The sequence below is a fragment of the Aristolochia californica genome, unplaced genomic scaffold, assembly GCF_029961685.1.
Source record: "Aristolochia californica isolate CCGP_79_NKW_82.1479 unplaced genomic scaffold, dmAriCali1.0.hap1 SCAF_11, whole genome shotgun sequence".
Taxonomy (NCBI): Eukaryota; Viridiplantae; Streptophyta; class Magnoliopsida; order Piperales; family Aristolochiaceae; genus Aristolochia; species Aristolochia californica.
The window spans coordinates 31,648,722-31,664,284 of record NW_027181782.1 but is presented as its reverse complement, the minus strand read 5'-3'; the positions used below and the strand labels follow the sequence as shown (position 1 = coordinate 31,664,284).

At 36.3% G+C, this 15,563-nt stretch overlaps 2 protein-coding genes across 2 annotated transcripts; both read left to right on the top strand.

The window, feature by feature from the left end:
• The first annotated feature begins 220 nt into the window (after positions 1-220).
• Positions 221-4,873, top strand: LOC137944322 (transcription factor bHLH121-like). Its single transcript, XM_068789973.1, has 6 exons — positions 221-477; positions 559-687; positions 2,127-2,248; positions 2,810-2,937; positions 3,045-3,563; positions 4,330-4,873. The coding sequence occupies exons 3-6, from the start codon at positions 2,134-2,136 to the stop codon at positions 4,486-4,488; spliced, it is 921 nt and encodes a 306-aa protein (XP_068646074.1). The 5' UTR covers positions 221-477; positions 559-687; positions 2,127-2,133; the 3' UTR covers positions 4,489-4,873.
• Positions 4,874-5,542: 669 nt separating this feature from the next.
• Positions 5,543-14,901, top strand: LOC137943952 (triosephosphate isomerase, chloroplastic-like). The gene is made up of 9 exons (XM_068789402.1): positions 5,543-5,854; positions 6,906-6,932; positions 8,894-8,963; positions 11,154-11,277; positions 12,281-12,365; positions 12,473-12,605; positions 12,731-12,904; positions 13,591-13,673; positions 14,596-14,901. Exons 1-9 carry the CDS (start codon positions 5,660-5,662, stop codon positions 14,650-14,652), a joined length of 948 nt encoding a protein of 315 aa, XP_068645503.1. The 5' UTR covers positions 5,543-5,659; the 3' UTR covers positions 14,653-14,901.
• Positions 14,902-15,563: the final 662 nt, after the last annotated feature.

Below are 15,563 nucleotides of genomic sequence, written 5' to 3'. Positions count from 1 at the left end.
CAATATAAAAAAATATCAAACAACTCTAAGTCTTAGTAGAGAAATACGGTTTTAAACAATATATAAACGTAAAGAAGTAAGTTGTTCTATATATCATTATCATATATATATATATATATTTTTTATTCTAATTATCTCAACATGTATTTCACAAATGAGTCCCTTCGGTTATCAAACGGACAAGGCCATGTAGCTTCCACACAGCCCAACCCAAAATGGCTCTCCACTCCTTACTCCAAGATTGATTCTTGCATTAATCAATCAATCAGTTTAATGGCGTGTTGGCACTTGAAAGAAAAGGCAACGTGGGAAAGATTCGCCATTTGCGCATGTGGATGTCTTTCTTCTCAAAGTAAATTGAAAAAATATTGATACCTGAATCTGGTCAGGTGAGGGAGTCCATTCTACTCGTGGAGAGCACAAGCACTGGGCGGGAGGGATGCTATGTTTGTTCTGCAGAATTTGACATTCTATCCGGTAAGGATAAACTCTGAATTTTTCAAGAGAAAAAGTTCTGAAAATAAGTGTGAACCCTAATATGATCTTTTGGTCGGTTAGTTGTCGATGGAGCGATGAAAATCGGGGGTGTTATGTAACTCAATTCTAGCCGCTGGCTCTGGTTTTCATGTATCACTGGATGTGTCCCAGTCTTCCTGTGGATTACAAAACGCGATATCTGAACCATAGGTCAGTTACAATTTTCATTTTTCTTTTCTTGCTGGGTTTGTTGAGGATGTATTTGCTATAAATTTGAGCATAGAGTGGTTTCATAAGGTTATGGTTTTGGCCAAGCGATTCAAGTCGTATAATTTTCGGTATGGCATGATTTCTTTTCTTTGCTCCGAGTTTCTTCTCGTGGCTGGTTGTGTAGATTGCTCGGAAGCGGATATTTGGCTAGTGGGTAGAAGTTGGAGTTAGGATATGGTTTGTTAATGTTGGATTTTATGTAATAACGTTGTTGCTTCGAACTAGACACGCCCCTAGTGCAAATATATAGTCGTATCATCTGTAGGTATTTGTTGACCGAGATAAAAATCTCTATATCAGTATGGACCTTGCTATGAGCTTGAAGTGTGTATACAGTAAATGGAGTCTTTTAGTTTGAGAGTTCTGAACCCAATATATGACCATTGCCTAAGTTGAGATTCCTATACTCGAACACCAGTCCGGGATTTCCTATTTGAGATTCTGGCTTCTGCACCCTCTTTGAGATGGTTACGTGGTTATAAGTAATTATATGTTACCTAGTCATTGAGTTTATGATTTGACCAGGGTGCTTAATTCTGTGTTTTTCATTCTAATATTACATTCCTAAACAGTCTGGAAGTGCTTGATCCTATAGTTCCCATTGAGATGTGTGATGCCATCGTACGACTGGAAAAGATAAATCTAGACAGTGTTTGATTAATTGAAGTAAGCTTTATGTGCTAATCCATGTTAGTGAAGTTGAATAAGTAAATGTTGTAGAACTGTGAAACATTAATGCACTTAAATAGCAGCCTTTATCTCTAAAGAGCACAAAATCGTAAGACGTAAACCTGTGGATATTTCTGTTAATAGAAGAAGTGATTTCGAAGGTCTCTTGGTGCTTTTGGGATTTGAGAATGAACAAATTTAGTTGCTTAGATAGCATCCTGAGAATTAATCGCTACTTTAGTTGAACATGAACTGAGCAGCAATGTTTTTATGATTTCTGTTGCCATTTTGCAAATTTTGAAAATCACACCACTGTTTTGGGGCCAGGGAGCTATTGCATGGGCTTTTTATGTGTTTGTTGAAGTAGTGCTCTTTTCTTTAGGAAGATGTTTGTAGGCAGCTGGTTATTAGAACTTGTTTATTATTTTAATTATTTTGATGTTGTTTAGTGGACAGAGGGTTTCTGACAGAAAAAAAACTGATGTGGACTTACATTCTTCAATGTTTTGAGACATTCTACTTCAATTTAGGGTGCCAATTCCGCTGTACTTGTTTGAAATCTGGTGGCCTGTTTGCCTCATGATTAATCTGATGCTATTCTTTTCGGTGGTGCAGTTTTCCTCAGTGCTCTTTAAAACTGTTACCTCTGTAGATAACAATGATACATTTTACTTGCATTGAATTCATACTGCTTGTCCTCTTCGGCACAGCTAAAGAATGGATTCAGAGGTTAAGGACACTATTGCTGCTAGAAAAGTTCAAAAGGCAGACCGTGAGAAGCTGAGGAGAGATAAACTGAATGAGCAGTTCCTAGAGTTGGGTCAAGCACTTGGTAGGTAAAGAGGTTTTGATGGATTAATGCTTTATTACAGCAATTGCCATTTGATGTTATTTCTGCTGACCATGTTTAAGCCTCAGAAGACCCTTGACTCAAACAAAATGATCCATGTAAACAACTTGTAGCCATTAGGCCTTAGGTTTAAGTCTCACCAGGGTTTGGGGTGTAGAGAACATGCATTATTTAACATTCAAAAAGGGTTTTTTCTTTCAACCTTAATTAGCTTATCTGCTAGAGGAGGCAGACATGTGATAGTATAGAGCCAGTATCTAGCGGGCCTCCATATATAGACAGACAGTATTTGCTCCTATGCTGCAGTAGCTTCTGATCAAATGGTGAATTTAAATTGTGTATATTTTGCTTAAGTTATCCCAATCTAGGTTCAGCTTCGGAGTAGAAGTCTCTGGTCTTAAACAGAAATCATGTGTGTGTCCAACAAAATGAGAGTCATATGAAAATTGGGTGGAGACAGTCTCTAGGACTTTGCTCATTTTTAATAGCTCACAGATTTACATGGACTTGAAAAATGTGAGTATATTTGTGTTGAAACTGCAGATCCAGACAGACCCAGAAATGATAAGGCTACCATCCTTACTGATGCATTGCAAGTGCTGAAGGATTTGGCTGCTCAAGTGAACAGACTGAAGGCTGAATATGCATCACTTTCAGAAGAATCAAGTGAGGTATATGAATTCATTAAAGATGATAAGCTTTTCTCATGCCCATATTCTATATTCTATTAATTTACTTACCTTTTGTTCTTGCCTTGTTTATATCTTTATTTAAGCAGTTGACTCAAGAGAAGAATGAGCTACGAGAAGAGAAAGCTGCTTTAAAATCTGATATTGAGAACCTTAATGTTCAGTACCAGCAGAGGCTTAGAGTAATGTTTCCTTGGACCATGGATCCTTCAGTTGTTATGGCTCCACCTTCATATCCATATCCAATGGCAGTTCCAGTTCCTCCAGGCTCAATTCCTATGCACCCTTCCCTTCAACCATACCCATTCTTCCCAGCTCAGAACCCGGGGCCCTTTTCTAACCCTTGTTCAACTTTTCTCCAGTACTCTTCTGCCCCAGGTAACCCTCAAATGGAGCCACAATCTGGTCCACATATTTGCCCACATTCACATCTAACTAGTCGATCTCACACTTCAAGCAAACAAGATTCGAGAAGTAAATCATCTGATCGACAGAGAGGATCAAATGCAGAAAAAGTTGATGATTCTGATGATGTAGCGACTGAGTTGGAACTGAAGACACCTGGGTCATCTCATCCTTCTTCTCATCCACTGTCAGTGCAAGAGCAGGTGCTTTCCAGCATTTATTTGAACTGAGCTCAAAGTTTTTATTCAAATACATGGGTACATGTGTTTTTTACATGCCACGATAGAAGATCGGCTTTTAGGGATAATTTTTGTAGGCTTATTATCAAATACAGCGGTCTTACATACTATATTCTCAAATCGGCCACTTTGATGTCATATTTTCAAAACTAGTGGACATGTATGACCTCTCAATTAGTGTATTTTGATGGAGAAAGTAAAATGATCATGTTATGCTATTTAAATTTCTAAATAAAAATTTTGGCTTTTCAAAAAATAAAAAATTCAAAGAAATTTGAAAGGGAGGATGGCTTCCCTCTCTGTTTTCTGCTCAAGGAGGGAAAGTAGAGGCCCGTCCTATTGCTGCACAGGGAGCGTGGATCCTCTCCTTCATTTCTGCACTGGAATGAATGCCCTTCCTAAGAGGGGGAAAAGGAGTCCTCCTTGCGTGGGGACATTAGAGGCTCACTGCTCGCCCTTTTCTCTCTGTACTGGGACAGGGAGGGGAGAGAAGAGTGCCCCGACCTTTTTCAATTTTCATTGGAATAACTCTTAATTATCTAGTTAAGAAAAATTATGCCTCTTATTAACAGACTGGGTTAAATTTCTGTATTTGGAAGTAGGCTGCATCTGAAAATATGACATCTAAGTCGCCATATTTCAAATGGGTATATAATACAGGTATATGAGAGATGTATTTGAATCCAAAAAGGAGTACATTTGGCACCTGACTGTATGTAGTCTTTTGTAGGAGTTAACATCTGATAAAAGGAAAAGGAAGCAATGCTCGCCAGCAAGCAAGGAAGGTGGCAGTACAGAAAGGAGCTGTTCAAGCAAGAATTCTTCATCTCGAGTTCCACACGATACCTCCTCAACTAGTGTGGAAGATGGATCAATCACCAATAATTAAAGAGATTCAGCTTTGAGGCTACTTTCCGGTCGGGCACTTGTTAACTATTTTGGACGCTCAACTCTTGGACGCTATGAACAGTGACAAGCGATAGAGTTAGCGGCACAGGCTCACAAGAAGTTGGCAAATTTAGATACCCAGGTAAGAATTTAGAAGACAAAACATCATCCTTATTGCTCTCTATTAGTGTTGGGCTGTGGAGCAAATCGGTGATCTTGAAATGCAGATTTGAAAAATGCTGTGAATATAGTGTCTCCTCTGTAGTACATCCATAGTTTCTAACTTCTCTTGAATTTTATATCGATTATGTATACAACCATCGATGTTTAACATCAGGAGGGAGGTTGCAGATGGTGTCTTGATGATAAGAACTTCTTGCCACTTGTTATGATCATTTTCTGGTGGCCTCAGCCGCATCATCTACTTACCTTTACTGGATTCCATACGTAAATCTTAACAGCTTGTTTTCATCTTTGTTTTGGCTTCTTTCTCGCCTGCTGCTTCATATGCTTCGCTTACGTACAAACGACGCCATTTTTAGAAATCATGCTCACTCGTAAATTCTAGTTGGAAATGAAGCAAGAAAAGCGAAAAAGAAACTGATAAACAGAAGGCATCGGCAAGATCTTTGAAAGAAAGAAGGCATAGGATTCAATGTTGGGAGTAACTGCGACTGAGTGCTTGTAGAAATAAATGCCAGAGGAAACACGAGATGATTCGGTAGCTTTATGAAGCTGCTGTTAGCTGACACGGGAGATCCGAGCTTCTGTTAGCTGACGAGATTCATTCAATGAGCGTTTGTTTTGGTGGTTGGAGTTGTTATCTGTAAGCAAATTGAAAGTCATATTCATGGGTGCTGTAAATTAGCTTTTTTGTGTTATTTATAACGATTGAAAACAAAAAAAAATTGCTTTTTTATGAAATTCATAAAAAGAGGATACTACGAGGTATCGTCTTTTCCTGCCACGTGTTGACTGAAATCAGTGAAAACAAAATTCAAATAAATTGTAAGAAATGAAATAAGGCGGAGAATTCGATCAATATCTTGACGCATCCAACGACAACCAATATTTTTTATTTTTAATTTGCTCTCCAGACGTTTGTCCCTGGTCTTGTTTCGCTCAAAAGTTTCTGAGCTCTGCAGGAGGAACCGGGGAAATAAGTTGTGGGAATGGCGGTCGTCTCGACATCTGTCGCATCTCAACTTTCCTGCCCGCATTTCTCTGGGCTGCGTCGGTCTGCCTTAAAGCTTGACCAGTCTCCTTCTGCTACATCTCTCTTCTTCCAGCAGATCGACTCACATCTGCATCTCGCTGCTACTCGGAGAACTTCCAGAGGTATTGTTTCTATGGCGGGGTCTGGAAAGGTGGGTGGAGTTCTGGGATTGGCAGTACGGAACTTCTGTTGGTTTTTTTTTTGTTTTTGTTTGAGGCTTGCCTTTGGATCAAAACCCGATGTGTTTATTTGATGTGGGAAAGTAGAGTAATGGGGCTGATACGCTGGGTCAGTACCTTAAGTTTTGGTGATTTAGTCTTAGTGATGATAACTGCAGCTGTTGCATTGTATGATTGGGACGATTGAGTGAAAAATTTGTTATCTTGCTAGTGACGGCTGATGCAAATCCTTTGTAAGAGATGTGAACACTTTTTTAGCAAATTCGTTTTATTGGAGGCAAAAATGGTGGCTTCCTTTGTGGGTGCTGCTTGATTGTGTTGTGAATTTAGATTGATTTATCGTTACAGGTGATAATACCCACAAGAATATTTACAGATTGAATGATTTGTATGTTAAATTTCTGAATGCCAGACTAGTAGTACACCTACGAATATGGAGACAACACTTGCTTGCTTGCTTATGGATTTATCGTGACATTTGTATGATCACCAAATGTTATTTGGCAATCAATGGAATAAATTAGTTTGGATAGATTGAAACTTTTGCGTGGGAAACACTAAAATGTGCTACAGTAGAGGGGCTTTTCTGTTTGGCTTAGTTTCTATCACTAATCATTCAGGATTGGCATTTGGAATCTAATATGCAGTTTAAGATGCTCATTTCCAGCTGGCCTTTGGGGATCCATAATTTTCTTCAACATGAAAGCATGAACTGCCTGCAAATTGTTAAATACAGATATGTACAATTGCTGAGGGTGGTAATTACAAGGTTAAATTTTTAAGGGAGTTTGATTAGTCAGCTAGTATCTCCTATCTGGGAAAAGATAAATTAAACATGCTACTAGGCCTAATTTTTAAGGTATATAATGTTATTATCTGTCAGGAAAACATGTTGGACGATCATGAAAAAGTTATTAGTGTTGTCTGATTTTTTTTTCTTTAATTTTCTAGTTGCCATATACATGGTCAGTTTTTTTCCCTTGACCCCTCTATTCTGATCATGTCATTTCTCTGTTATTGCAGTTTTTCGTGGGAGGTAACTGGAAGTGTGTAAGTTCACTTTTCCTCAATCGTTTCTATTATGTGTATATTTGGTGATGATCCTTTCATTTTGCTCATGGTAATTTATTGCAACATTTTTAACTGTTCGCATTGTAGTCACAATATGTTAATTATGCATTTGTCCGTTTCCCTATGCAATTTCTATTTTTACATTACCAATTTTAAATGTTCTGTTTTTTTTTTTTTTTTTTACTTGGTGCTTGATTTCCTCATTTTGCTTGATATCTGTTCCAAGATTCTGGGCTCAAACTCAACCAATTTTAGCTGCACCCAACTTTTTGTTATTGGGAAAAGAAACTATTTTCAAAAATACCATTTATATTATTATATTTACAATAATGCCACTGTCTTCATTATATCAGTAGAATTAGAATAAATAGAAAAACATGTAAATTAAACATTAATCAATGATACACACGATAAAAAATATATGTTGAATAAGAAGAAATAAAATTTTAAGCTATTTAATTCAAATGTGATTGTTAAATGGTGTTACAGATACACAGGATGAAAAATATATGTAGAGTAAGAGGAAATAAAGTTTTAAGCTATTTATTACAAATGTGTTTGTAAAGTTGGGTCCAAGGCCTATCCCAAAATGACTAGCCAACTTAGGAAACCTCCTTCCTAACTAATAAACTCAAGATCTTTGTACTTACTAATCCATGTGGGATTATTCCTTAACACACCCCCTCACGTGTAGGCCCTCTTTCGTGGCTCTACAAGTGGATAATTTAGGTGTAGGCCATTTTTTGTGGCTCTACAAGTGGGTAATTTTAGTAGGCCCTCTTTTGTGGTTCTACAAGTGGATAATTTAGGTGTAGGCCCTCTTTTGTAGCTCTACAAGTAGATAGTTTAGGTATAGGTCATTTTTTGTGGCTCTACAAGTGGATTATTTAGGTGTAGGCCCACTTATGAGTACCCGCTCTGATACCATGTAAAGTTGGGTCCAAGGCCCATCCCAAAATGACTAACCAACTTAGGAAACCTCTTTCCCAACTGATAAACTCAAGATCTTTGTACTCACTAATCCATGTGGGACTATTCCTTAACAGTGTTAAATGTTGTTTCTAACTAATGTGGACTTAGGTCCATTATCACTTTTTCCTATATGAAAAACAGCCTTGTAAATAATTTGTATCTTCATGGTCTTCGCCTTGCCAAATTGTTACTCTGATTAGAAATATGTAGAACAAACAACATATCATCATGCTGCTACAAGATTGGGAACTGGGTCATGCTTTAAGTTTTGTAAAGTTTAAGCCTTTAGCTATCCTGACAAAGTTTCCTCTGTTACCTAGGTTTGGGACCAGTTGTTTAATTAATGGGTAGAGTTACGATAAATTATAAATCTGATAATAAAGAGATGAAAGTCTTCTTCTAGATTTCATTCATACATCGAGCAACACTTTAAAGAGCTTTTTGGACTTCTTTTTTTGACAAAAGGAGTATCCTTGTAGGGAACATTATACAGAAAGTCATGACTGGTTCTATGACAAACTTGCTTACTGAATCGTTGGTAATTTTTCATCATATTTTCCTTTGCTTCTTTTTTTTATTTAAAGTGATTGATTAAGAAGCAAAGGGAACTACTGAGGGGGAGGAGGAGTCCCCCACGAGCCGGGGCGTCACGTTAAAATAAAACAGTGACAGCAAACAAAGAAAAACATAAAATACAAAAGGAACAGCAAAATATCATGAGATGAGTGAGGGGAGGTCCATCTTTTACCAACTTGTCTGCTGCAGAGTTCATCGATCTAGGAACGTGGGTCCATGAAATAAAGAGGTCACTAGAGATGTCTTAGATTGTTTATTTCTTTTTGCATCAGTAATTTATTAGTATTTTTATATTCTTGTTTACTGGTGCTTCTCATATCTGTGTCCTTCATCTTTGTTTGCAGTTTCATGCATTTGACATTGTTTCTGTTTTATAATTTTATTTGCAACAGAATGGAACAAAAGAGTCTATAAGCAAGCTTGTTGCTGATCTGAACAGTGCAAAGCTTGAATCTGATGTTGGTAAGATCACTCACGAAAAGAAAAGAAGATTAAACTATTGATTCCATTCTTTTATTTTCTTTCTTTCTTTGTTGTTTATTGAAATGTTTTCCAATTTTTTTAAGTGGTGTATCTCTAAGCCAATAGATACATTTTCATTATCCTCACAATCACTTGATATTTAAACATTTTTTTAATTTAAATGTGATTTTTCTGTAGCTAGGAATAAGGGAGTAAACTTTACCTGCTTATCCTTTTTCCGTTTATCGTTTATTAAATGGAATGAAAATAAATTAAAAATTCTTGCCCAATTAGGCATTGGTGTAATTTTACCCGATTACCTGTTTACCATTTATTAAATGGAATAGAAACAGCTAAGGGTTATTCTGTACTCGGTTAACCGATACCTGTTTACCATTTATTAAATGAAATAGAAACAGATAAGGGTTATTCTGTACCCGGTTAACCGATTACCTGTTTACCATTTATTAAATGGAATAGAAACAGATAAGTGTTATTCTGTACTCGGTTAAACAATTACCTGATTATATATAAGTGTAATTTGGTAGATTTTTATTTGAGTGAATCTAATTAATTTGGTATGTTTTTTGTTTGAGTAAATCTATGTTAGCATTTCTATTTGAGTGAATCTAAGGGCCTGTTTGGAGCCCACATAAGGGGAGAGAAAGGTATTTTCTGTTGTTTGGCAACAGAGAAACATTAAAAGAAAAGAAAATAAGAGAGAAAATTAAGTTAATAAAATTTTTCTCACAAAATGATGGGATTGGAGAGAAAAGAAAAGAAATAGAAACTGGAGAGAAAATTTTAATCATAAAAAATTTAAAATATTACTAATTTTCTTTTCTTTTTCATTTTCTACATGTATCCAAACAAGAGAAACTACATTTTTCTTCCATTTTTTCTCTCATTTTCCATGGGCATCCAAACAAAAGAAAATAAACCTTTTTTCTTTTCTTTTCTTTTCTCTCCACTTTCTGTGTTCCAAACACAGGCTAAATGATTTGATACATTTTTTATTTGAGTGAATCTAAGTTTGAGATAAAACATGATTAAAGTGCCTTTTTCTAAGATTTTTGTAATATTCTTTTAAACATTTTCTGTTGAATGATATTGTTCTTAGGTTCTGTGTATATGATTATCTATTTTTATTACACTTTTTAGGGTTTTATAAAATTTTAACTCATTCTTTGTTTTATTCTGATTATTCTACCCAATTACCTGTTCAACTGCTCGATAAATTGGTGATTAAACGATATCTGGAATAAATTATTCTATATACTGGTAATAGGTCATTTATAAATGAAATGTTATGTTGAATAGCTTATGCCATTCCATTTATATACCGTTTACACCCCTAGCTAGGAATGGGGTTTCTTTACAGCACATAGTAGTGGGTAACACCTTGTTGGACATGGATTGAATTTGTCTTATATGGGCTTTAAGATTTTTGCCATTCTCTGAAATTTCATATATCCTTTCTCTTGGTGACAATTTCATTTACCTAAAACAAAAGAGTGAATGTTCTCAAATAAAGATTTTAAAGAAGAAATCATGCACTAAGCATCTTTTGCTGGGTGTTTAAAGAGAAAATAATATTTTCCATGTGTGCTAACCTGCTTAATCAGAGTTTGAAAGAGAACTTGCACCTTTTCTTTCTGGTTTTCTTTAATATATTTTGACACTACCAATGTGTTAATCAACTTTAGAGTTAACTACAATGTATTTAACTTGATAAGGACTATAAAAAACAATTTTTTTTGTCCGAGAGAGGAATCTACTGATAAAAGGTTTAAATTTTCCTTAACAATTTGAAACAAATGAGGTAGTTGTGTTCAAAATAAATCTTGGGATTGACAGGTAAAATTTAAAGTGGGTCAAGAAAATGTGAACTTTAAATACATAGAGTGATGTGTTAAATGCTTGTTCATCCGGAACTTTCTCTGCTGTTGAGTTGTGTCTTTATGTTGTTTAGACCAAGTAACTCGCTCAAGTTTCCCTAGATTAAGTTGAATTTGCACTTTTTGTATATATAAGCCTTGTTGGTCTTTCCTAACTTGCTAGGTTTGGCCTTTCCTTTTTCTTGGTTCACATTTGTTCGATGAATATAGGATTACAATGACTTGTTATTTGAGTGTTGGTTATCTTCACAGTTATTGATTTATTCTTTTATGTTGTTTGATCTTGGTAAAGATGTGGTTGTAGCACCTCCGTTTTTATACATAGATCTGGTGAAGAACTCGTTAACTGATCGGATTGAGATATCTGCTCAAAATTCTTGGGTCGGAAAGGGTGGAGCTTTCACTGGAGAGATCAGGTCTGTCTTCCAGCTAATAGTTGAAAATGCAATTTGAACATTTTTTGTTATTTTATGAAAATGTAAATTTTCTCCCTTTTTATTTAAACTGTTCTGTTTCCTTCTCATTTTTTCTCTATTATGTATGTAATATTCATGTTCAACTGGACATTCTACATTTATTTTATTGATATGAAAACTGAGACTTTGTAAAGGAATTCTAAATCAAGATTTGGAAACTAGCCGGTGCTAGCTGATTGAGTTTCCCAACCCGGTTTTTGACTGCTAGCTCCCCAATCGAAAAAAGCATGCTGTGCCACATTTTAAAGTAACCATCTTCATCTTCAGCTGTCTGGTTTTACTCTACGTAACCTGCCTACAGATACCTTTACTGCTTTGGAGACTGCCTGATCAAACAATCTTAATTGTTCAGCAACAGACATTCGTTTGCTGGGTATGATATTGACTTTCCAATAAGGTCTCATGTGGCATAGCTGCTCAAGAAGACTGTGAAATGGTTCTTGGTTACAGAAGGAAGAAAAATTTGTCCTTGGGATGGCAATAAATTTGTAGCAATCTAGCTCCAAATATCGGCTCCATGCTGGTAAAATTTAACTGAGGAATTTGAAGGTTCTCTTGGCTGTATAACATATGAAATGCTGAGTACAGCTTTCTGGACAAGCCTTTGGCCTCCCTTGTTCAGGGCTCTGCTGAGGCTAATGCTACCTAGATGTCCAGCTGGAGACTCGTAACGGGAATACTAAATCCAGCTCTGAATTGCACATTTCCATTCATGCACTTAATGTGGACTTACAATAAAAAGATTTGATCAGATTTTTTATCTTTGTAGTGTATTAGTTCAGGTCCCATTTTCTATTGGTTTAATTTCTCTCTCTCTATATATATATATTTGTTGATTCTCAAGGAAAGGCTTGGCCATCCAGCACCATTATCTTCACAAGCATTACTTTCAATCTAAAATAATCATGTCATGCTCATATTTTCTTGTCCTTCCTGTATGTAGTGTGGAGCAACTTAAAGATGTTGGCTGCAAGTGGGTCATTCTTGGGCATTCTGAAAGAAGGCATGTAATTGGAGAAGATGATCAGGTACTTTTAGGCCAGAGTTATATAGTGAATTATGATTATTAATTTAGGGCAAATCAGTCATATTGAATTACTAGTTGTAGTTTAACACCACACTTGGTCATGTTCAGTTCATTGGGAAGAAAGCTGCATATGCCTTGAGCCAGAATCTAAAGGTGATTGCTTGTATAGGAGAAAAACTGGAAGAGAGAGAAGCAGGAAAAACTTTTGATGTTTGTTTCCAACAAATGAAAGCTTTTGCAGGTGAAGTACCCTTTTGTATTCACAATTCTTGATCGAATCACTAAAATATTGGTAGTCTCTGAAAGTGAAGATTGAAGCAAGTTTGGAATGGCTGGTTTAATTGCTTGAGTTATGTTGGTCTGCAGATAATGTCCCAAGCTGGGATGACATTGTCCTTGCATATGAGCCTGTTTGGGCCATTGGCACAGGTAAAGTGGCCACTCCACAGCAAGCCCAAGAAGTGCATGTGGCGGTTCGTGATTGGCTCAAAAAGAATGTCTCAGAAGAAGTTGCATCAAAAACTCGTATAATCTATGGAGGTACTTAATTTAATGTGGTAGTAACAATGACTATCGTCATTTCATCTCCATGCCAGAGTTTTCTTCCCATAATGTTTGGGTAGGCTAAAAGAGCCCCCTTCAATTCATAGCTGAGCCACTTTCATCTTCCGTCTTGAGTTCTGTCCATGTTACTTTTGGTCTTCCTTTATTTCTGGTCGGTCTCTAGATGTCCTCTTTGGGATCTTTCTTTTGGTAGTTGTATATCATGTAGTTGGTCTTTTTTTTTAAAAAAAAAAATTATTGGAGAAGGATGTAGCTGGTCTACATATTTATCTTCATGTCAATATACTTTTGTGATCCTAAGTTCTCCATTTCTTACTCTTTTTTTGTTTTCTTCCTTCTTGTGAAGACCTGACATTATTGGCAGCCTTGGATACACACTCTAACTTAAAATAGTATCATTTATTTGTAATTATTTGTTGTCTTTAGTCATTTTCGTTTGGTTCTTTTATCATGGGATTTCATTAGTTCATTTGTTTTTTCTTTTCCTTTCATCATATCATTCCTTTTCTTTGACAACTTTAATTCTCTATATATATTTGGTGAGCCTTCGCATGTTTAGTGATCAGAATCTTTTGATCTTTGTGTGAAAGATATATAATGGCAATGGGTTAACTGCTTCTTTTGTGATGTTCTATTATTTGATTTAAAGTTCTCTATTTCAGGTTCTGTAAATGGTAGCAATTGTGCTGAGCTCGCAAAACAAGAAGATATTGATGGATTCCTTGTTGGTGGTGCTTCACTAAAGGTACCTAGTACTTAACAGTGGTATTTCTATGAAGAAACACACCCAACTTAAAAGATCAAACTCAGAGTTGAGAAATCTAACCAAAGACCTTATACTAGGTTGTAGATCACTCTTAACTGATTCAGGGTCTTCTTAGGACTCCCCATCTTGTGTGGGGCCTTATTATAGCTCTGAGCATGTGGATAATTTGGGCGGAGGCCCTATGACCTGTGGAAGCCCCAGGAACCCACTCTAATACCATATAAATATTCTGGCTGAAAAGTCCAACCTTAAAAGATGGAAGATGCAGTCAGTACCTCGAAGGTATAGGGAGGCTTCTTTCTCAGCATATTTATAAGGTTGACAGAAACAATGTTTATTTGTATTGACCAATCTCTTGATTCTTTCAACTCTTCTCTGCTCCAAACTAGGTTGAAGAAATGTGAACTCCGTTGCTTTCTGAAGTTATACCCTTAGTCATCCTAGGCCATTCTACGTGTTTTCTGAGCTTGCAAAACAACTTGATGGCTTTAACTCGGCATCTTTCTTTATATCTTTGATAAAGGAGATTTAGTTTCGGATGTCTTAACATGGATATCTTTTAACACCTGTTAAATTTCTTGCCAAGACAAATTTCTTCAAAAGGATCTTCTCGGGTCAAATTTCTTTACAAAACCTTGTGGTCAAAGTTCATAGGTCGGGTGGGGTATTGGACTTACCCCTTTTGTTTTGAGTGAGTCCGTTCGGACCCACCCCGATTCCTGCAGATTCCAGAGGTTGAGCCAACAACTGGATTCTGACGAATCCAGGTTGGGTCTCGATCCCAGGGTCCGAAACCCTGGTTTCTAAATTTTTCCTATTCTCCTCATGTTCTGTTCTTTTTTCTTGACCAACCTGAATTCTGATTGATTTATGAATTATGAATTTTGGTGTTGTCTTACAGGGTCCAGAATTTGCAGTCATCGTCAATTCAGTGACTTCCAAAAAGGTGGCGGCTTAATAATTTTAGATGTTTATTGTGCAAAGAAGGTTGAATGATGGGTGAATTTGTTTAAAAATAGATCACAAACTGTGATGTTGTTGATGGGGTTTTGTCTTTTCTCCCATGAAAGAAGCTCAGAAATACATAATCAGATGTACTATTATGTGACTTTAAAGCTGAAGAGCCCTTTTTTCACCATATTTAGGAGAATGTGATTGCTCATGTACCTCCCAAAATTCTAGTGATAATAAATATTTTGCAGTAATATTTGAATATGGTCTTTCAAGTTTCACCATGAATTTGGGCATGACACTAAAATAGATGGCACTTTACTGCTTCTTTCAGCTGTTGTTTCCTCTCTTGGTCTCTCATCAAAGGCAGGCTATTCATTTCAGGACAATAACCCCTTTGGCCATGTTGCTGCCAGGGCCTATATAAGGCACCATTTCATGTTGTTATAAATGGCAAGAAAAGGAGGAAAATTATGAACTTGACATACTCAACTGAGCATAGGCAGGGTAATATTGGGATTGAAAATTCTCAAAATATTGGTCTTGGTAGCTGCTGTAAAAATGCAAACCCTTCAAAGTGCTTTGAAGATTATTTATAAAGTCACAAACATGTAATTCCCTGATTTATGTTTTTTTTTTTTTTTTTGGCATAGTAGGAGCTTCCCACTTATCATTTTAGGCTAGCTATGGGTCTGTGCCACACTATTTTTTTGTGTTTTCCTCAAAGTTGAAAAACGTAAATGCTATAATTATTGGATCAATTGGTAGTTGAACTCAATGGATACAGGTTCAAATTTGACTATATCACCTTGTCAGGTCATTACCCAGGCCGTTTTTATAAATATTGGACTAAGGTTAAGAGAGAATGCATGTAAGTACCTCTATATGAGGGTGCTAGACCTTGTTCGACCTAATCTA